A 25061-nucleotide genomic window follows, 5' to 3' on the forward strand; every position below is an offset into this window, starting at 1 on the left:
GGAGATCATGTCATTTGTGGAACATTCTAGTTTGAAGCCACACAGATTCAACATATACCCTTTCAGTTATTTTCTGCAATCTGTTTAGGACCAAATGAGAAAAGTCCTTCTCAATGATACTCAGCAAAGAGACTCCTCTGCGGTTGTTGCAATAATTTCAATCTCCTCTGTCCTTGTACAGTAAAACAATATTGCAGTTTCGTGGCACCACTCCCTTCTTCCAACTTTGGTACGGTAGTTTGTGTCAGTGGAACAACAGGATGCACTTTGTACACTTAACACCCTCTGATGGAATGATATCCAGTCCTTGTGCTTTGACAATGGGTAGTCAATCAGTGGTTTTATTCACTCTGCAGCAATCAGCAATGCATCTTGACAGATGGTTGACAGACCCATCATATGTATGTATATGTGTTTGTGTGTATGTATGTTTGTATGTATGTATATGTTTGTGAGTATGTATGATTTATATATGTATACTTATATATCTATACATTCATTTATTACCTACCCCAAATAGCTTTGCAGGTTCTAATAAGTTTAATTTAATCGAAGTTAAAATAACAGAGGACTAATATTACACTTTACCCTATGATTATTAGAAAAATGCCAATAGCTCATACCCTGATTGCAGCAGCTCAGGTAGCCTTTTTTTAATTGTGCAGGTTTATAAAAATAACCCAATTAATGATAACCTAATTAAAGTTAACCATTCTACTAATCACTCTTTCAGTATCAAACAATGGCTTCCAATGCAAACATCTTCGGAGAGGTTGATATAAACACAAAAACAGCAATAAACAGTGTGAATGATGATCAATTACCTTGAAATCTTAATGGAACAAATAATAATACACTTAAAATATATGACTTTAGGAATGATAATGTTTGCCTGTTAAATGATAATTGTCTTGTCAAAGTATAGTATACAAATGTAGGATAATTACATGGACATGTACTAAGAAATAAATTGACTCTAGAGCCAACGTTTGTAAAAACAGACTTTATGCATGTATGCAGTCATTTAGAAATCTGAGGTTACTGCACTCAAGTTCATTAGCTATGATATATATTGCATGTCAAAAATTTAAATATTCAGTATAAGCTGAGGGAGGTTGTGGTGATGCCAGTACCGGTACTGGTGGTAGGGGTGTAGGTGCATCATAAAATCCACAACTCCATAGAAAGGAAAACAGAGGGCATGCCAATTATTTTGCCATACTCTCTAATACACCATTTCTCAATAAATATAATGAAGTGGTAGTTAATTGCAATCTTAAAATTCTTTGTACTTTAAAATTCTTTGAAAAATAGGAGAATTAAGATAATTTTACAATTCAAATACTAGGATAGAATCTGCTTCTATTTTTACTAATTACTTATGGCTTTATATCTGTTAATGCCTTTTCTGTTCATTAAATAATACTTTATTGAAATTTTATTTTGTATCCATGTGCACATTTGAGTACTTTTTTAAATATCTATATAACCTTTTGTATTGCTATGCATTATTTTGGTTTGTTGTGTATATCAATATCATAATCTTCATTATTTAACATCCATTCTCCATGTTGGCATGGACTGTAAGTTGCACCAGGCTCCAACTGTTTTGGCATGATTTCTATGGCTGGATGCCCTTCCTAATACTAACCACTTTACAGAGTGTACCAGGTGCTTTTTATGTGGCACCAGCAAGGGAGCTTTTTATGTGACACCAGCACAGGTTCTTTTACATGGTGTCAGTACATGTGCTTTTCACATAGCACCAGAACAAATGCTTTTTACATGACACCAGCACCATGTGGTCACCAATCAGTTTGCAAGACAAGGACCTCTCAACTGAGAGAGAAATGGAACCAAAAGAAGTGGCCATGTGCCAAGCAAGAGGATGGAGAAGGTTCGAAGGAAAGGAATAGCTGTCTTGCTACAGAAGAGATACTTGGCTACCCCAGGAGAACGAGGAAGAAGTGGGGTTGGGAGAGAGTTAGACAGAAAGATAGAGACAGTCAGAGTGAGAGAGAGAGAGAGAGAGAGAGAGTTAGAGAGGGCCTACCCACAGGGAAAATGGGGGAGAATACAAGTTGTACAAAGGGGATAGAGGAGATATTCCATAAAGTGTAAGGGGAGACAGAGATAGCAATTGATGGTGAGAGGAATTTGAGTGGCTGGGAAGTGGGTATGGTAGATATGTAAAGGTATGGAAAGTGTAGGGGCAGGCTTGTGGGGAAGTGTGGAGAGACCTGCAGTTAATGGTGGGGGTTGAGGGGGAGTCTGGGCAGAGAAAAGAATTACATGTGTGTGTGAGGGAAAGGTGGGATGATAATAATAATGATAATAATGAAATTATGGATATGGCCATAAAGGACATGCCTGTATGTATGGCCATGATTTTACTAAGCTTTATGGGTCTTGCCAAGCCCAACAAATCACCAGAAGTCTCAGTCCCTTGTCATTTCTTCTGTTGAGGCTCAACATCCAAATATTATTTCTCACCACTTCATCCCACATCTTCCTGGATCTGCTTCTTCCACCAATTCCCCCCACAATTAGAGATTAGTACTTCTTTATACAGCTATCCTCATCCATACAACATTACAGCCATTTAAAGCCCCCAGCACACTCTGTAAAGGGGTTGGCATTAAGAAGGGCATCCAGCCATAGAAACCATGCCATAACAATTGGAGTCTGAATAAGATCCCCAGCTGGCCAGCTCCTGTCAAACTCTCCAACCCATGCCAGCATGGAAAATGAATGTTATATGATGATGATGATGATGATGATGATGGTGATGGTGATGATGATGATGATGATGATGATGATGGTGGTGGTGGTGATGATGATGATGATGATGCTGATGATGGTGATGGTGATGGTGATGGTGGTGTTGGTGGTGGTAGAGACAGTGAGAAAAGAACTCTCATATTTAGGTGCTATATCTGTTTAATTCAAAAATTGATGGCATAAACATGTTACATCATTTAAAAGCAAAGTCAAAAGATGAAGCACATCTTTCACCATCCTAATATGGAGTTTAAGGGGAAAGAAGGTATGACACAATATCTGGTCAGCAACAAATGCAGCAACACATAGCATACAAGCTCCAGATCATGCAATCTTTATTTGGAAGAAATTCTGTGTATATTTCTATCCATTAGGCATTAGGAAGGACATCCAGCCATAAAAAAAACATGCCAAAACAGACAGTTGGAGCCTGGTGCAGCTCTCTTGCTTGCCAGCTCCTATCAAACTGTCCAATCCATGCCAGCATGGAAAACGAACATTAAATGATGATGATGAGGAGGAGGAGGAGGAGGAGAAGGAGAAGGAGGAGGAAGAGGAGGAGGAGGATAACAATGATGACAACAATGACAATGACTTCTAAAAAATGTACAAAATACAAAGAAAGAACTTAATTCTAACAAAATGTATATTTCTGTATGTTTGTGAGAGTAAGTAAACATAAATATTTTTACTTGCAACCCACTACTAAATCATTTGATAGTGTAAAACACTTGACAATAAACTCTGGGTAACAGACAACAGTATCAAATTACTAAATAGATGCTAAGTTGTGCAGTCAGCCACCCTAATGACTTTAGGGAAGCCACTTTCTAACAGATGTACAGTTTTGGAGGCAAAAAGATTTGTTATTTGTTCATTTACTTTTTTTAACACAATTCCCTATATTTGTCATTTGTCATAAAGTTAAAAATGTTGCTGAAAAATTATTGTTTGTCCTTAAAAATTCAATTAGTATGGCCATGTGTGAAAAGTATTTCATTTTATTTTGTTGTTTTATTTTTTCATATAATTATATGGTGAACGTGGCTGAAGCACCATCCGAACGTGGCCGATGCCAGCGCCACCTTGACTGGCTTCTGTGCCGGTGGCACATAAAAAGCACCAACCAATCGTAGCCACTGCCAGCCTCCCCTGGCACCTGTGCCAGTGGCACGTAAAAAGCACCAACTACACTCATGGAGTGGTTGGCATTAGGAAGGGCATCCAGCTGTAGAAACACTGCCAGATCAGACTGGAGCCTGGTGCAGCCTCCTGGCTTCCCAGACCCTGGTCGAACTGTCCAACCCATGCTAGCATGGAAAACGGACATTAAACGATGATGATGATGAATTAATTAGGAAGTGTGAAATCACTAATTTTTTTAGGCTTGACTGCACTTCCAAGAATGACCAGATTCTTTTCCTGCAGGATAAAAGTTATAATGTCATTGTTGTAGCTTCTTTCTGTTAGCCAGATATGGTAGTATAATGGGAGGCAAGGTTTACAATATGGAGTGAATATTGCCTTCTCCCATTAAATATTGTTCTTCAAGTAGTGCAGGCTCCAGCAGGTGAAGAAAGAAGTCTTTAAGTACAAATGCAATTTACAACTGGTTTATTTACAAGTCTCACAGAATAGGTATTGTGTGCTGCTCTCAGCATACCAACTCAAGCTGTGTGCATTTTGTTGTATCTCCGTTAATGTGGGCCCATTGCCTCTGGAGATACAACATGCAGACAGGACTAGCTTGGAGACCCAGCCAGTGAAGTGTGCTCAGCAAGCACTTGTGGTGAAAAGAGAATGAATCTGTTTTTGTTGGGCCCTTATATCCAGTTTGCCATTGTGAGCTTCGTTGTGATCTCACGCATGGCAAATGGATGCAGGCGAGGTCCCGCTCCTGTCTCGGAGATGGCAATGGCTGCCGTGAGATCTCATCTAATATGGTGCTGACTGCTTGTGCCATTACAGTAGTTATGATTGCTCAAATTATGTTTGTTTGTGTCTGCATGTGAGAGATTTTATTTTAAATGTTTCTTCTACGAGTATAGTGAATTTTGTGGAGAAGCTGTACATAACTTCTAAATTATTTATCTCTTGTGTGTTATTTTTTGTTGAGTATGATACTTTCATGTTCTTTGGTATTGATAGTAAGAAAAAAGGCAGTAGATTTGGTGAGTGTTGCCTTAAGTCTGTTGTTGTGGAGCTGGGCTTTGATATAATTGATGTAGGTTTGAGGCTGTTGTACAACCAGGACTGGGGAAGTGAAGACATCTCTAACATTTGAGACTGTTTTGTGAAAATTTGGGTAAGTGGTGTAGGTGAAGGTTGAAAAAGTGAGTAAGAGGATGGATCCTTGGGGTATCCCATTCAGAAAATTATAGGTGCTCAGAGTATTATTCTTGAACATTCTATAGACTTTATAATGTCTTGAATTCTTGTTTACTAGTTAGTAGTTTGTGTTGTTTCTTAAAGTGATGTCAAGTATTTTTTGTTTGAATGGAAAATAGGGAACAGAGTTAAAAGCTTTGCTTAAATCATTGATTGTTAGAATGGTATGTGTACTGAGTTTTTTGTTGTTGAAGCCAGCATTTATTTTCTGGAGGAGATTTGTGGGCTGTGTGGTGGGTATGGTAATCTGAATCCAAACTTATTTATGGGTCAGTGGTACCAAAGATTTGTCATTCTATAATTTTTTAGTACGAATGAAGGAATGATGGGTCTTTCAATGCTATTTCACTTGGATTTTTGTTGAGATTCAGAATTATTATAATTTTGCCTCATATAAGGTAGAAGGTCAGATACATTAGGGTGATAGACAGAATGTGTTGCATTTTTTGTTCTGACCCTCAGTTGCTATTGCTGGTGGTCTGGGGGGGGTGTCCTTTTGAAGTTGATAAAAAAATACCTTTTCTGGGCAGTGGACTAGTGGAATTGTTTGGAGATGTAGCAAAATATTATCATATTTGTTCCGACTCTTTTCCCTCTAACAGCAATGCCTACAACAACTCTAATGCTAAGCTCTTTCAACCAAAATTAGTGGATTTTTCTGTCGATAGCATGAATGGCAGGGAGAAGGGAGACTTTAATGCAGGGGTAACTATCAGTCTTCCTGAAAAAAATCCTTGCCTAGCCCTGCATCCACATGAGCAGATGTATGTTCAACACTGACCAATGGAAGCCCTAAAAAATTTTTCCTAGCTTCCAAATTTGGTATTTGACAACATTGTTTTGTATTACTAATTGTATATGTTGGTCCATACAGTGAGTTTTTTAGGTCCAAATGTTTTAGGTGTATGTTTGTGAATTTGTCTAGTTCTGAGGATTTTGAGTTTTTCACTTTTCTTATTGCCTTTTGGGTGTCTAATGGAAGGAAGGGGTCAAAATCAGAGCCCAGGTGGAAAGTGTGCATTTTTCATTTTGTGTTCTTGGGTAAAGTTTTTCCCAATGGTTGATTTTTGAAAACTGTTAGCTTGGAGTTGCAGTGTGTTATTGAGATATGGAATGTGGTGTAATTAATGTTGTTGTTGTTCTTGCTGTTGTTGCTGATGGTGGTGGCAGTGTATCATGTGCTTCAGTCTTGTGTTTTCTAATGGCTTATTTTGTTTTTATCATTTTTTAATTTATATATTTATTCATTGTTATTTCCTTGTTTGGTTGTTTGATGCTGATTTTTATTTCTGTTGTATGTGGTTTTTGAGCATCTGAGATTAGCTATTTCTGGTGTGTAATTAAGGTTGTATTTTTATGTTTCCTTGTAGGATGTGTATTTTGATGTCTATAATTATTTTTAATTGTATATACTGATGTGTCTATGCTGGTGATTGTAATGCTGTCAGATTCTGAAGCCTTTAATTCTGTTTCTTTATTGAACTAATTCTATTATGTTGTTCTGGAGGTTTTAAAAGCACTTTTGTTGGCTTCATTGATGGGTGGTAGTGCTAAATAATAGGTGATTCAAGGAAGGTTGAGTTAGGAGATGATCTTCCAACTTGGCTAGAGATGCAGACACTATGAGTAAGAACTGAATAAGACTATGACAACCAATTTCTGGCAGTATGGAAAATGGAAATAATAGGATAATGATGATGATGATGATGACTATCATATATATATATATATATAATATATATATATATATATACATATACATATACATATCATCATCATCATCATCATCATCATCATCATCATTTTATGTCCACTTTCCATGCTGGCATGGGTTAGACAGTTTGACTGAGGACTGGTGAGCAAAAGGCTGCACCAGACTCAATCTTATCTGGCAAAGTTTCTACAGCTGGATGCCCTTCCTAACGCCAACCACTTCAAGTGTGTAGTGGGTGCTTTTACGTGCCACCAGCATGAGGGCCAGTCAGGTGGTTCTGGCAACGACCACACTCAAAAGGTGTTTTTGTGTGCTACCTGCATGGGAGCCAGTCCAGCAGCACTGGCAACAACCATGCTCGAATGTTGTTTTTCATGTGCCACCAGCACATATGCCAGTAAAGTGACACTGGCAATGATCACGCTCAGATGGTGCTTTTCACATGTCACCAGAACGGGAACCAATCCATGGCCCTGGCAATGATCATGCTCGGATGTTCTTTTATTGTTTCACTGGCACAAGTGCCAATCAGGTGGGACTGTCATTGGCCATATCAGCAATTTTGATTTGTTTACACTTGCCTCAATAGGTCTTCGCAAGCAAAGTTCATTGTCCAATGAATGAGGGGTACTCATTAGTGGGCCAGTTACACCCCTCATGCTTCTAACGTTCCACTGGCACGAGTACCAATCAGGTGGTACTGACATCGGCCACATCAGCAATTTTGATTTTGATTTCACTTGCCTCAATAGGTCTTCACAAGCAAGGTTTATTGTCCAATGAATGAGGGGTATTCATAAATGGGCTGGTTACACCCATAGGCCATAAGCTATGGTCTCAGTTGGCTTGTTGGGTCTTTTCAAGCACAGTATATCTCCAAAGGTCCCAGTCACTAGTCATTACCTCGGTTAGGCCCAATTTTCAAAGGTCATGCTTCACCACCTCATCCCAGGTTTTCCTGGGTCTACCTCTTCCACAGGTTCCCTCAACTGCTAGGGTGTGACACATTTTCACACAGCTGTCCTCATTCATTTACAACACAAGACCATATCAGCGCAGTCATCTCTCTTGCACGCCACATCTGATGCTTCTTAAATCCAACTTTTCTCTCAGGGCACTTACACTCTGTCATGTATGCACATTGACATTACACATCCAGCGGAGCATACTGGCTTCATTCCTTGCAAGCTTACACATGTCCTCAGCAGTCACAGCCCATGTTTCACTGCTGTGTAGCATGGCTGTTCATACACATGCGTCATACAGTCTACCTTTACACTGAGCGAGAGGCCTTTTGTTACCAGCAGAGGTAGGAGCTCTCTGAACCTTGCCCAGGCTATTCTTATTCTAACATCTACACTTTCAGAGCATCCACCCCTGCTACTGACTTGGTCACCTAGGTAACAGAAGCTATCAACTACTTGTAGTTTTCCTCCCTGGAATGTGACAGAAGCTGTTCTCTGCACACATATATATATATATATATATACACACATTATATATATATATATATATATATATATATATAGGTGCAGGTTTGGCTGTGTGGTAAAAAGCTTGCTTCCCAATCACATGGATCCAGGTTCAGTCCCACTGTGTGGTACCTTGGGCAAGTGTCTTCTACTATGGCCTTGGGCCAACCAAAACCTTGTGAGTGGATTTGGCAGATGAAAACTGATATAAACCTACATTATTTACATTTGATGGATATTTGTCCTCATCTTGTCTGTTGTTATCACAATGTTTCAGCTGATATACCCTCCAGCCTTCATCAGGTGTCTTGGGGAAATTTCGAACCTAGGTTCTCATTCCCAAGGTATTTTTCGATGTTACTTTTATTATTATTATTATTATTATTATTATTATTATTATTATTATTATTATTATTATTATCATCATTATTGAGGTCACCATGCTCTTAACCACTACTAACTCCAAATTCGTTTTCAGGCAGTGACCTGAATAATAATGATGATGATGATAATAATAATAATGATAATAATAATAATAATAATAATAATAATAATAACAACAACAACAACAGCAACATAGAAAAATACCATAGGAATGAGAACCCAGGTTCAAAATTTCGCCAAGACACCTGATGAAGGCTATACGGTATATCAGCCGAAACGTTGAATTAACCACAAAGAAGCTGAGGACAAATATCTATCAAATGTAAGTAATGTAAATAATGTAAATAATGTACATAATTCCTCATCTCTTAAATATAGAACTGAAATAAATCTGTTGTATGTATATGTGTGTGTTTGTGTTTGTCCCCCACCATTGCTTGACAATTGGTGGTGGTTTGTTTACATCTCTGTAACTTAGCAGTTCAGCAAAAAGCAACTAATAAAACAAGTACTAGACTCAAAACAAAATTTCATACTGGGCTCAATTCATTCAAATAAAAAAATTCTTCAAGGCTGTGCTCCAGCATGGCCACTGTCTGAAGACAGATAAAAGATGTGTCGCCAACCAGTCAGGCAGGCAGGCAGTTATGTATTTATTTATTTATTTATATTTCTAGATGTTTATGTGTGTGCATTTAGAAATAGTAATATTTCTTTTTGTCCTTTTCAGAATTTTAACATTCTAAATACAAATGAAGGTCAAGTGTTTGTGGCAGTACACCATGAAAAGGACTTTGTAAACTGCTACTTATCTGAACCCACTGGTCAATTCTATGTGTTGACTTTACCAAATATTGTTGCAGTTACTGTGAAAGGGCGCTTTCAAGTAGACTTATATCAAGTAAGTTATCAGCTTTAATTATAAAACTTAGATAAAACTTAGATATGTTTCGACCAGAGATTGGTCCAGGCCATGTCTAACTTAATAGCACCACCTGATAGGATTATTCGAATCCTGTTTAAGTCAAGTTTTGTTCAAGTAGTGAGTTCTTGTTGGGTGAGTTGTATCCAGTTTTGTTCAAGTAGTGAGTTCTTGTTGGGTGAGTTGTATCCAATTATGGGTGGCTTGTCTGGTATTCTTTGAAGGAATCTATCCAGACTCTGTTTGAAGTTGATGGGATCCTTTTCCTCTTTGATCTCCCTCGGGACAATGTTAAATAGGGCAGGGCCTGTTGAGGAAAAGAAATTATGTTGCAGTGTACATGTATGTTGTGATCTTGAATTTGGCAGGGGACGTATAGCCCGTGGTCCAAGTCTCGGATGAACCTTGAAGCTAATGTTTAGGTCGTTTGGGCAAAGTTGGCGGTATATTTTCCACATCGTACAAATGATGTACCGCTCACGGCGACGCTGGAGGGAGTAAAGTTTCAAGGCTTTAAGGCGATCCCAATAGTCGAGAGCAGCCATGCCTTCAATTTGTTTAGTGAGAGCCCTCTGGGGTGACTCAATTCTGGAGATGTTTTGTCTTGGTGAGGAGACCACAGTGGGCAGCAGTATTCAAGGTGTGGCCGTACAAAGGATGAAAAAAGTGGTATGATGACACCTTGTTCTCTGGACCGGAAATTCTTAAGATCCAGGACCTCATCCTACGAGCTGTATCGACCTTCTTATTGATGTGTGCGCTCCAACTGAGATCGTCATCAACAATTACACCCAGGTCTCTGATATTGTTAGAGGCTGTGAGCGGTTCTCCTGAAGGAAGAGAGTATGGTTGCTTTAGTGAGGAATTTCTTCAAAATGCATCAGCTCAATTTTCCCTCATTCAGTTGCATTTTGTTTCTGTCTGCCCATTGACTCACAGCATATAGGTCAGACTGGAGTTGAGTTCGTCTGCTTCTTCATTGACGATTTGCTGGAGCTTAGTGTCATCAGCGAATATTTTCACTTTGCAGTGATGTACGACACTGGAAAGGTCGTTTACATAAATTATGAAGAGTAGCGGACCCAAACAGTTCCCTGGGGAACACCGCTGGTGACTTTTGCTGGGTTTGAGTGGACTCCATCAACTACAACATGTTGTGTTCTATTCTCTAGGAACTACTGAATCCAGTGTAGAACTTTTCCACGGATTCCAACATTTGCCAATTTTGAGAGTAGGATGTTATGGTCTACCCTGTCGAACGCTTTACTGAAGTCAAGGTATATGACGTCAGAGTTCGAACCTGTTCCCAAGGCTTTGAGTACATCTTCAATGTGGTGTAAGAGCTGTGTTAGACAGTCCCTGCCACAGCGAAAGCCATGTTGATTTGATTTAGGAGTTTGTGGGTCTCCAGGAAGTCAGCTATCCTTGATCTTAAAACACTTTCAAACACTTTAATGATGTGGGAGGTGAGTGAGATTGGGCGATAGTTGACTGCGAGGGATCTGTTTCCCTGTTTGAAAACCGGGATGACCGACTGGGATATATACTTTTCCATTCTTGTTTCATGGCTTCAAATCTCCACAAAAGTATTAGAACAACTGACTCTGGATAATTGTTCCCGAGCAATTGTGCCAAAGACAACTTCCTATATTAAACCTTCTACACCACAACTCCAATCCATACCACCATCTCCAACAAAATTTATACTCTACCACCACCACTTACTACACAGTATTCTACCAACTATAAAACAGAATTCCATCACCATCACTGCTACCTACAACACAATATTCTGCCAACTATAAAACAGTACTTCACCACTGTACTTTGTTATCCATAACACTTCAGTTCTACTTCTAATTTACAATTTACAAATATTCCAAAAACAGGTAACATGTAATAGCCAGCAATAAAGCTCCAAGTTTGAACAAATATACATTTCTATCAATTTATATACAATACAAAATTCTGCACAAGTTTCTCTTTAACAACTTCTACTCCAAAGGTATTCTTCAACACAAACCAATAGTAGAAACCACCTCATGGGTGATTCTAAGAGTGATCTTGTCTATAACAATTGTTCAGTTGAGAAGTGAATTTCTTAGCCACATAGCCATGCATGTATCTGTGCAGAAGTTGATGAGGATAATGTTGAGGATGATAGCTTTGAAACCAAACACACACACACACTAAAAGAAAGGAACTGCTTAAAAGCAATAAAAAGAGAAAGTATTTGTATAATGGTGTGACAGAGAGTGAGAACATTCCAGTTAGCCAATTCTATTTTTAATCTGAAACAGAATTTAATAGATGTGTGAATTGTATTTTCCCATTGGCTCTTTAACTGATTCCCCACCCTGAAAACTACATGAAGCATCACCACTGCCACCAACATTAATAATAACAACACTAATAACCACAACAACAACAATAACAACAATCATGATGACAACAACAACATTAGTACCATTAGTACTAGTATTACCATCAACATCATAACTGATGTAAATGCACAACTGTCGACATGTATGTAGGAATATATAGAATAAATGTGCACTTGATTATTGAATGTGCATTGTATATGTGTATATGTTTGTGTGTGTGTGTGTTTGTGTACGAGCATGCATGTATGTTTAAATGTATGTCTGAATACATACACACACATAAACATATATGTATACATATATACATTTATGCACAATATATATATATATATACATACATACATGTGTGTGTATATATATATGATATATATATATATATATACATGCATATATATATACATATATATACATATATATTTATATATATATATATATATATATATATATATATATATATATATATAGACACACACATACATTCATTCATACATCAAACATAGATATCAGTATATATGTGCATATGCACACTTGCATATTATGTTGAGCATGCACATCAGGAGCAACCTATGTTTATGGTATAGATTTATAAGACAATTATGGTAAGTGGTTTTTAACAGGGATAGCCTTTAGCAAAATGTTATGCTGTGAATATCACCCATTCTGAAGTAGTTTGTCTTCCAGGAAAATTGTCAGGAAAAGAGGAGAGAGAGAAAGCATCAGAAAAAGAGGGGTGAAAATTAAGCAAGAGAACAGTAAAAGTGAGAGGGACTTGGTAGCAGATTCCTGTAGAGATTTCTATTATATAAGATATATCTCACTTAGTAACATATGCTTTGAATTGAATTGGCTGTTTTTTTGTTTGTGAGTTCAGTTGCTGTCGTGGGGGAGGGGAGATAACAGCATACTCATGTGTTTGTTCTTTTATTCTTTTACTGATGCCAGCCATTGAACTGTGGTCATACTGGGGCATCGTCTTCAAGTGATTTTAGCTGATCACAATGATGCTAGTACTTATTTCAGTTTGGTAGATTTGTTTGTGAATCTTTGTTGTTATCAAATAGTTTAGTTACATTTTGATGTAAAGGAACAAAATTTTGTGCTCAGTTTTACACTGTTGTCCACAAATATAGCCTCACAAACACAGAAATGCACACAAGAAGTTTGCTTTGCAACTACATGGTTTCAGGTTCAACCCCACTACATGGCACCTTAGGCAAGTATCTTTTACTATAGCCATAGGTTGATCAATGCCTTGTGAGTGAATTTAATTGATAGAATCTATCAACCTATCATGTGTGTGTGTGTGTGTGTATTTTTTGTGTTTGTCTCCCACCACTCCTTGATGACCAGTGTTGGTTTGTTTATATCTCTATAATCAAATATTCCAACAAAAGAAACCTGTAGAATAAGTACCAGACTTAAAATAAGTACAGGGGATATATTTGGGGTACTTAATTCTGCTCATGTTTTAGTGTTCGCTTCTTCCATGGGTATAAGTAAGTATCTCACTTATTTCTTTGCCGCATTTATCACTGATGAAGGGAAGGTTCTTATGAACTAACTCTGAAATCGGGTCCGATATGGTAATAATGGGATTTTTTAGAAATTTCTGTCGGCTTTCTTCAAAACACATGCTTGTAGTGATAAATGACATGGTTATTGATGTTGTGTCTATTTTTGGCATATTTTGGCATTAGAAATTTTTTCTTTTGCCCTTATAAATTGTTTATATATATATATATATATGTTAGAGAGTGCACAAAGCACCAGCTTGCTAGAGAGCTCAAAGGTTACCAAGGTCAACTTTGCCTTTCATCTTTTCAGTATCAAAAAATGTACTAGCCAAGTACTGGGATCATTGTAATCAACTTGCCCCACTCCGAAAATTCTTGGCCATTTATCAAAATTTGAAACAATTATTATTATTATTGTTTTACTTCTCAGACCGCTTGTTCTTGTTTGCTCTGGTTGATTTTGTGAGAGCAGACTGCTGTTAGAGGTCTCACAGGGTCTCTTTCCACACATAATAAGCTTTGATACTTTGGTTGTTAATTATTGTGGAAGACATTCAACACCCAAGTACCAGTCTCAAAATTCTAGCTGTCCCCAGCAGAGCAGTTTTTGGGGCTTGCTCTACTCTTATGTCAATTCCAGTTTCCCAGGCATATTTCTTGAACTTCATTATTAGTGCTCTGAGTGCCCTTGCAACTACTGGGATGACAGACACTCTCCTCATAGTACACATTCTTGCATTTTCATCTTTTAGTAGTCTGTACTTTTCAATCTTTTCTAGTTCTTTGTCACTTATGCATGCATCCCCAGGTATTGCAATATCTATAGTCTTGGTTTTCTTTTTTCCTTTATCTACCACAATATCTGGTCTCTGAGCATCGATTTGGGAGTCACATTGGATTGTATCTTATGTTCCTCATTCTCGGTGACTCCTTCTGGTTCCTGGGATTTCTGTGCTCTGTCCAGGCCATACTTTTCCCTTAGCTTCCAGTGGACAAACTTAGCCACATTATCATGGCCCCTTTTGTAGTGTTATTGGGTCAGCTTGCTACACTCACTCACAATATGTGAGATTTGTTTTTGCTCCGCACATCCTACAAAGGAGCGATTTGCTGCTCTTATCTATTTTGGAACTTGATGTAATTAGCTCTCAGAGCTTGTTCCTGGGTGCTACATATCGATGCCTCAGTGCATCCTTTCAGATCACTTTTTGTTAGCCATCTCTAAGTGTTAGTCATGCTTTTTCCTTTGATTTCTCTGAGGTATTGCCCATGCAGTGGTTTCATTTTCCAATTGTTTGTTCTTTCTTCATCACATTTCTGGTATTGTAAATTCTAACAATAGCAAGCAAGGATTGTATGTTCCTTTTTGTTGTTGAGGGAGTGCAAACTTTGTCTGGCATTGTACTGCATCAGTTTGTTTTGCAATGGGGTTTGGTTGCAGTCTTTTTTTGTATTAGTGTTTGTAGTGTGTGTTGTGTGTGAAATGTAAGCTGTGTTCTTCTGTTGGGTATCCATATTATTATTACTATTATTATCATTATTATTATTATTATTATTATTATTATTATTATTATTATTATTATTATTATTATTGAGTGAGAGAGCAGTGAATGCCATCAAAATGACACTGGGGTAAAATATACGAAGCCCAATATACCCATCATGACTACCCATCTGATAAGGGTACATCAGGCACATGCATCACAACCATATGTGCGCAACATGGTGATCTCATATCAAGATAAACAGCACATGACCTTGCAGGTGGGGCCCAGTTAGAATTTTCTTCAGGTTGAGTAGCCCATCCCGCTCAAAAGGTCCCTGAATAAGGGTTGTTTAAGGATGTTGAACGAACCACCCATGTTTCCAGAGGTGAATCCCTCTCAACACATGGCTATGATGCTCCCCCACTACTTCTGCTCGTGATCAGAGATGCACATATCGTCAGCCACTAAGGGACATGCTCAACTGGTTAAGGTCAAACAACTGACAAGCAAATCTGTGGTATTGAGCAGAATATTTGCTGTAGCCCAAGACAAAACAACGTACATGATAACACTTCCAATCAATTAAGATCAGAAGCCATGAGAGCCACTGCCTGGTACTGCATCAGGGCATCATTATTATTATTATCATCATTATTATTATAAGGTGGTGAGCTGGCAGAATTGTTAAGCATGCTGGGCAGAATGCTTAATGGCATTTCATATATCTTTACATTCTGAGTTCAAATTCTGCTGAGTTTGACTTAGCCTTTCATCCTTTCGGTATTGATATAAGTACCAGTTCAGCACTGGAATACTGGAGTCGATGTAACTGAATTACTCCTCTTTAAAATTTCTGGCCTTGCACAAAAATCTGAAACCATTATTATTATTTCTATTATTATTTTTGTTTTTGCCATGATACATATGAAGATACACTGATTTTCAGTGACACCAAAAGTTTTTGCTAAAATTTCCCACTTTTTCCACCTTCTTGGGAGCTTATTTTCTAGATTTAAATTTCTCCATTATGAAGAGGAGTACTCCTCCTCCACCTGGATGTAGTTGTTTTTATGCAGCAACACCCTAATAGCAGAGGCAGACATTTTGATTTTTTTTTTTTCTCGGGAACAAAATGGAGACATCAACATATTCAATAAAATATTTGAGCTAGTAAAAGAAAAAAAATAATAAAACGGAATGAAAGAGAGGGATTCTCTTTTGCAAAGTCTGGTGTTCTTCAGGCTACAACTGAAAAGATAGCAATGTCATTGTCATGGTGCCAAAAACAAAGCCAAATAATGATAAAAGCAAAACAGTTGCACAAACACTACCACCATCATCCCTTCCATCACCAACAAATCAAAAAGAACAGAAACAACAACATCAACAATTGTAAAGATTTCAGAGCTTGATAATCTGAAGGAAGATAACATTAAGAACAACACTGCCTTCACAAACATCCCAATAACAAGTGGCAACTCTATCATCTCTTTCACCACCACTATTATCATGCCTACCTTGTTTACTGTGGCTTCTGAAAATCCCACTAACAGCAGCAAAAGATTTAGTGGGAACACAAAGGAATTTAGGAACAAATTTCCCAAATTAATGGCCATAAATAATACTAATCACAACAGCACTAATGTAATTAATACCTCCAATGTTCAAAGGTCATACTTCACTACCTCATCCTATGTCTTCCACAGGTTCCTTCTACAGTTAGGAAGTGGCACTTCCTCACACAGCTGTCCTCATTAATATGTAACACATGACCATACAAGCACAGACACCTCTCTTGCACACCACATTTGATGCTTCTTATGCTCAACTTTTCTCTCAGGGCACTTACATTCTGTTGTGTATTCACACTGACATTACACATCCAGCAGATCATACTAGCTTCATTTCTTTCAAGCCTACACATGTCCTTAGCATTCATGGCCCATGTTTTACCACCCCCATTAGTAAGATTACACAAAGAAAGTTAGCTCCTTTGCAGGAGACACCAGTATATTGAATGTATACTTTTGGGTGACATATATAAGATGTGAATAATAATTTATGATTTTGAAATCCAGAAAGATTCTTTGCAAGTGTCACATGACATTTTGGAGAAAAGCGGCCTGAGAAATAGTGCTGTAACTGTGTGCATTGATTAAGAACTGACAAGTGGAAATGGCTCTCTAGTAGACTATACAGTCAACAGCCAAGATCTTTCTTATTCATACCTCATTTACTATCATACAATGAATGTACAGTTACCCTTGATTTATTTTCACATCCATTTTTTGCTCTTCTGTTTATAAATTTATCTTCTCTAGAAAGTTATATACTTTATTTGCAGTTTGGTCAATTAATAATTACCAGAGATGTATTAAGCATATAACAGTTTTATAATTACTGACTTCTCCACTCTTTTTCTTTATCCTTCCATATTAGCATTGTCTTGCCCTTTGTCATCCATATTGGTGTTGTGTTTTTGATGCAGTCAGTCACAAACTGCTGTATGTAGCTGTACATGCTTGAAAGATTTTTAAGCCAAAATCCTTGAATGCCATATTGTCCCAGGGTTTTCCAATTTGATATTATTTCAAGCATCTTTTTCATTTTCACATCTGTAATATTTATATTTTCTGGCATTGATTACGTTCAGTTGGTGCTTTTTACGTGCCATTGTCACGGGAGCTAGTTGGGGGTACTGGCATCGGCCATGATCAGTTGGTACTTTTTACATGCCACCGGCATGAGAACCAGTCTAGGGGCACTGGCCACAGCTACGATATTGGTTTTACTTGACTCAACAGGTCTTCTCAAGAATATAATATCGCCTAACACATCAGAGATATTCTTAACAGGGCTGGACATGTGTGGCTGCAATCTCAGTCACAGCATATCTCCAAAGGTCCTCGTCTCCCATCATTACCTCTGTGAGGCCCAATGTTCAAAGGTCATACTTCACTACCTCGTCCTATGTCTTCCACAGGTTCCTTCTACAGTTAGGAAGTGGCACTTCCTCACACAGCTGTCCTCATTAATATGTAACACATGACCATACAAGCACAGACACCTCTCTTGCACACCACATTTGATGCTTCTTATGCCCAAATTTTCTCTCAGGGCACTTACATTCTGTTGTGTATTCACACTGACATTACACATCCAGCAGATCATACTAGCTTCATTTCTTTCAAGCCTACACATGTCCTTAGCATTCATGGCCCATGTTTCACTAGCAGTTCACACACATGCATCATACAGTCTACCTTTCACCCTGAGTGAGAGGCTCTTAGTTGCCAGCAGAGGTAAGAGCTTCCTGAACTTTACCCAGGCTATTCTTACTCTAGTCGCCTAGGTAGTGAAAACAATTAACTACTTCTAGTTTCTCCCCCTGGCATGTGATCGAATCTATTTTCTGTACATCTTCAGTGTTTATTGCCCCAGTGCATCTGCCACACACAAAAACTATTTTGAGAGTCTAAACTCCATCTTGATATTTTTAAAGAAAATCCACACAGACTGGACTAGGCTGTCTAGTTCTGGTTCACTTTTTGTGAGCAGCTTCAAATCATCCATAAATAGCAGGTGGTTCAGTTTTCTCTTACCACTTCCCTGATCATACCCTAACTTTGTCTTCTGCAGTATTTTACTCAAAGAGATCACTCCATGCACAAGGATTAGTGAGGGTACACTGTCACCAGGGAAAATTCCTCTCTTGATTTTCACCTCTCCTAATACCTGATTCCCTGTTATCAATTCAGTTCTGCAATATCTCATACTGTTCCATATAAGGCTTCTTATGTTTTCTGCTACTCCTTACATTTACATGATTCTTCTTATCCAAGAGTATGGTATCATATATGCTTTATGATAATCAATCATTGCTATGCTCAGGTTTGTGTCTTTTTTTGCAGTTTCTAATAATTAGCTTATCAATTAACAGCTGGTCTTTTATTTCCCAGCTCCTCTTTCAGCAACCTTTCTGTTCATTAGGCAACAACCCACTTTTTCTAAACATCTATACAGTTCACTTGCCAAAGCACCTGACAATAGTTTCCACATTAGCAGAAGACAAGTTATTGGCCAAAAGTTGGATACAATATTATCCTTTTCAGGATCCTTGGCACATAGCAATGTCTTTCCTTTGTCAGCCAGCTTGGGATTGTGCCTTCCTGCAAGCATTCATCTAGCTGTTGTGCTTCTCCAATCATTTACTTTACTTGGTCTAAAGATTTTATTTCAGTATCTTAAGCAGTGAAATACAGTCAAGTATTTTGATTCTGCATCATTAAAATGTTATTCTGCTTGTTCCTGCATTCCTGCCTGTTTCATCCATGTATTACGCTTATGTCAAGTGGGGTTATAACTCAAATGCAGAAATATATGTAGATAAAAAGGAAGGGAAGAAAGAGAGACAAAGAAAGAAACAAAACAGGAGTAGTTGAATCAGTAAAGAGGGAAAACATGAAAAAGAAGGAAAGAGAGAGGGGATATATATTATTAGAGAGAGTGGAGTAAGAGAGAAGGTCTATATTCTGCATTTGTTTTGTATTTCTGTTTCTATGTATATATCATATACAATTCGTATAGTCCTGTATGTAATGAAGAATGTTTGTATTTAATTCAGTGTTACTCATGCTTTTGTATTTTTATGTACATATCATGTTCATATGAAATATAGTTTTTATTTATTTATTTATTTACTTTGTTAATATGTAATAAAGATTGTATATAATAAACATTTAATCAATATATACGAATAGCTTTTATCTTTTTAATTCATCTTTTATTTCCTTAAACTATAAAGCACATATCTGTCAAATATATTACAATGAGGTAAATGAGCAATACCTTTGAAATTCATTTCAATTATATTTAAAAGCACTGTTTTATTAAATAGTAGGATATCAAAAGAATCTTTTGAAACTCCTTGCCTGTGCTTAATATACTAACAGAGTGTTTTCAAATGTGCTGACTTATACTGTGAAATTTCCATGGCTCCCACACCAGGAAAATTGCTTAACAACATTTCAACCATCTTTACGTCTTGAGTTCAAATTCCACTGAGGTTGACTTTGCCTTTCATTCCTTTTGGGGTCAATAAAATAAGTGCCAGTGGAGAACTGGTTCATTGACCCTAAACTGGCTGGTTTGTGCCAAAATTTGAAACCATTATTATTATACTTGCTGCCATATAGAGACCTTTAACATTCTTGTTAATATTCCAGTTATTTCCAATAAATGTTTAGCAAAAATAGGAATCAAAATTAGAACAATGCCTTTCCAAAATTTTTTTATTGGTAATAATTAGAATATTAAGGAAAGTGTTAAAGTTCAATATATAAAATCTGTTACAGATCCTACATAGAGATTCTATCACTTTTGAAATTACAGTTTTCTCCCTATTTTAATTAACTATTTGCTTGTCTAGTCTGATATTATACCTAGAAACCTTATCACTATTCAAATATTTTATCTATCTCACCATTTTAGTTAATTATTTGTCTTATCTACCAAATACATTATGTAGAGATCCTATCACTATCTTCTTTAGTGGCCACATATTCCCATTGCCTTGCATAAAATTCAGATACTTCGCAACTATTTTTTCTATTTTATTTCTTTGTCAACATTCTAATGGTATTGCAATCTCCATTATTTCAGATTTTCATGAATTTTGTAAACTATGTTTTTTTAAACATTAAGTTTCCCTCTACCTATCATATTGGTTACATTAGATTAATTTTATTACTACATAGCACCCTCCTCATCATCATCATCATTATCACCATCTCCACCACAAGCACTATCACTTCACTTTCAATACATTTCTAATGTTTTTAGATAAACATAAATTGGTTGAGAGATAAATAAATATTTCAAGCCATTTAACTAATTAAAATTTGGTTGAAACTTAATTAAACACAAGTGAGCTTTAATTAAATTGACATCCATTTTACTTATATAATCAAAACAAAACAACAAAAATGGATAAAGCAACATACGAAAATGTTTAAATTTTGTATAGTTTTCTTTTAATTTTCCATCTTGATGTACTTAGCTTTTCTCCATTTTCCTTTCCCTTTATAGATTTCTGTAAAAATATTTTACCAAGCAAATATTTTAAACAGTTCATTATGAAATTAATATAACAAGCAAATACATAAAACAATACATAAAAATAAAGAGAAAAAGAAAAGAAACTGAGAGAAAACCCAGACAATTTTGTTATATGTGATTTTTTTCAGAGATTTCCTTAGTTTCTGAAAATGTTACCAAACATTTTACATGCATATTCAATATCCTATAAATTTTATATATATTTTATATAATTTCATACGTTGGCTAATTTTGTTGTGTTTTTAGAATTTAGATTTACTTTTTATTATATTTCTAGATGTAGATAAATTGTCAGAAATTATAAATTTTCAGGCTATTAACTTCACCTCTTATAAATATATATATATATACATGCATGCATGCACACATGCATGCACACACACACACACACACACACACGCACACACACACACACACACACACACACACACACACACATCACGATTTATTCATGACCAGAAGTGTTCAAAAACTGAGGTACTACTGTATATATATATATTTACATATTCATTATTTTGTTTATATATTTATATATATGTGTGTGTATATCTATATATATATACACATAATATTTAATAAAGTATTATTACCATTATTAAAATATCAATAATAATAATAATAAAGTGGCCAGCAAGTTTAACCATAGTAGGTAAAATACGCAAATAAGACAGAGTACTGAAATACTACTTACTAGAAAGAAGAAAGGTGAAATCGTATGATACTAATATATCTGTAGAAATATGACATGGTAAAAATTCCTAATGTATTTAAACTAAAGCTGGTTAATCCAACCAAAAAAAAGAGGATATAGAATAGGTGAATAAAATTAACATATTCTAAGCTATCCAACGACATCTAATATAGGTCATGTACTTTAACTTATTGATCACTAAAGTCACAGAATGGGAAAGATATCAAGGAGGAAGACAGGATATTTAGATAAGTTTTTAAGGAAAAATTAGTAACCTTATTCAGTCACTCTTTCCATGATTTAAATTTGAAATATATTTCCTCTCAGATAATACTGTCCTTTATATTTATATATATATATATATATTGGCACTTTGGGTATGTGTCTTCCGCTATAGCCCCGAGCCGACCAAAGCTTTGTGATTGAATTCGGCAGGTGGAAGTTACTGCCGTGTGTGTATATGTGCATGTAGGTGCTTGTGCCTCTCCGAAAGAGAGAGAGGGATATATATATATATATATATATAAATGGCGGTGCCCCAGCATGGCCACAGCTCATTAGCTGAAACTGGAAAAATCAAAATCAAAATATGTATATATAAGAATGTATAAAAACAATGCAAGGAGATAGATTGAATAGGCTTTATTACATATCACATGTTGTTACAATGCTTCATTATCAGCTGTTAATTGCTGAATGTTACATATATGTAATGTTGTATCAATATTGATTCAACAACAACTGTAGACATGTGCATCCTTGGGTGACGGGAGTCAAAGAATTACTATATTTTAGTTTCTCCACATTCTACACCCATACTGAAATAGAGTTTTCAGTATTCTCTGTCAAAGCAGAACAAGGAAATACAAAGAGATACAAATGAAAAAAAACGACAAAAATAATATTTGGTACCCAATACACAGAGTATTTATGCTTTGGCAAGCATACTATAAAGTTATTATGCTCCCCCCGCCCAAGAAAAACATTTGAAGTGTTAAAGGAAAGAAGTTCAAAGATATCTTTGAACTCCTGGTCTGTGGGTTTCTTCTTTGTTTTTGAATCACACACACACACACATATATATTTATATATATTAATAAAAGGAATTCCAACCTTGTCTGATTTTCACGTTTTATTTACAATCTTATAATGATATAATATAAGATAATATAATATAATAAAATAAAATAAAATAATAGAATCTTAAATGTTCATTCTGATTGAACTAGTACTTTCATGCATTAAATTCTGCAATCTTCAGGTTCATGTAGTAGTAGTGACAGTCATGCTTCACAATTTTTTACTGTAGCAAGATGATTAAATCTGTGCCTTAAATACAGCTGTGTAGACTCCAGATTGCTAGGTTTTGCAAACTGTATGCTGACCAATCAGTGTGTAGTATCACTCAATTACTTTAGGTGTCAATTGGTTTAGGTGTCACGCTTTGTTGAACATGTCAAGTGTCCTGTACCTTAACCCTGGCAGCAATTGTTGGGCTATTTTTAGAAATGTTGTAAATAGCCTTTGTCAGGGATTTTTATATTTCAATTGTCATCATCATCATTGTCAGCACCTTAATTATTGTTGCTAGTGGTGATGGTGGTGGCAATAGAACTTTTAATCCTAAATAAGATAATTTTCCTGCTATCTTCATCTTGATCACCTTTAGTATTGTTGTTGTTGTTAGTGGTCATGGTCGTAGCAGTAGAAGTAGTACCTCTAAGTATTATTATTATTGCTTATTTAGCTTGGGTTCGAATTTATCAATAAAATTCTTTCCTCTGATTTTCCTCTCGATTTCACTTGGGCTGTGTAATTTGTAGAATGGAAATATTATATATATTTTCCGACCACATGTTGCTAGGTGGTTACTCAAAGGTATCTGACAGACCTCTGGGTCTCTAATCTGTTGTCGGTGTACACGTGAGCGTTCTGATAGTGCATTTCCCGTCTGACCTACATATATTTCTTCACAATTTGGGCATTTGATGCAGTAAATTAAATTTCTGCTTTTGCAGTTCATATTCACGTTTGTGAATATTTTCCCGGTTTTTGTGTTTATATATTGGCCGGTATGTATGAATTGGCATGTGCCACATCGGCTATCATTGCATTTAGATACAGTGAATGTTTGGTCTTTGTTGCTAAGGTCAAATTTTGCCTTTGTTAGTAATTTTTCAAGTTTTTAGGCTGTCTTTTACTAAGAACCATAGCTCGATCCGTGATTATATCTTTTAATTCATTACTTTGAGCAATGATTGGTAGGTTTGCTTTGGCAATGTGGAAGATATTCTGGTGACATGGGTTGTGTGTCACTATGAATGGTATGACTTGTTCTTGTTTTCCTCTTCCTTGGGTTGTCCTAAGTTGTTGTATGGGTATTTTTATAGCCTGCTGTATGTCATTTTCTATAAGTAGAGATGGGTATTTTTGTTTGAGCAAAAATTCTCTTAGTTCTGTTAGGTGTTTGTTCCTGATATTTGCATCTTCTACAATGGTACAAATTCTTCTGGCTAGGCAGTATGGGATGTTGCGTTTTGTATGTGGTGGATGGCACGACTTAAAATTCAGGTATTGATGTGTGTCAATATATATATATATATATATATTGATGTGTGTCAATATATATATATACATACATATATCCTACATACAATATATGAATATAATATTGGATCATCCCATAAATAATGCGGATTTTTATACTTCTTTTATTTTTCAATCTAAAATATACTCTCTTTCATTTTCTACAATGCTCTTCTATCTATCTGGTAGACTAGCAAGGCCCCCCTTCCAAAATTCACTTGTTCATGACTAAAAATGCACCGCCAGTACTGCTCTGACCCCATCTACAGAATTCATATTTTTTCTGTCCAAATGATTTTGAAAACTGTGGAATAAATGGTAATCAGATGGGGCAATGTCTGGAGAATATAGTGGCTGGGCATCATTTCTCATTCAAAGTGCTCCATTCTTTGAAATGTCATCCTCGCTGTATGTGGTCGAGCATTATCCTGATGAATGAGCATCTTTTCTCTTGAATCCAAAGACGCTCATTTTTCTTCCAGTGCTGACTTAAGCCACTCAAGTTGCTCACAGTAGATCTCCTCTGTTATTGTTTGGTTTAGATTTAAAAGTTCAAAGTGGACTAAACCTTTCATATCCCACCAAACAAATAACAACACCTTACATGGGTGAAGGCCTTCT

The 25061-nt window shown here is 36.4% G+C and overlaps 1 protein-coding gene across 1 annotated transcript in view; it reads left to right on the top strand.

The window, feature by feature from the left end:
* Window positions 1–25061, top strand: part of LOC115219083 (VPS10 domain-containing receptor SorCS3-like) — a 722157-nt gene that overhangs the window by 576556 nt on the left and 120540 nt on the right. Inside the window, exon 9 of the mRNA XM_029789149.2 lies at window positions 9470–9640. Within this exon, the coding sequence (XP_029645009.1) occupies window positions 9470–9640 (171 nt within the window). The remainder of the gene's footprint in view (window positions 1–9469; window positions 9641–25061) is intronic.

The sequence above is a fragment of the Octopus sinensis genome, linkage group LG14 (assembly GCF_006345805.1).
Source record: "Octopus sinensis linkage group LG14, ASM634580v1, whole genome shotgun sequence".
Taxonomy (NCBI): Eukaryota; Metazoa; Mollusca; class Cephalopoda; order Octopoda; family Octopodidae; genus Octopus; species Octopus sinensis.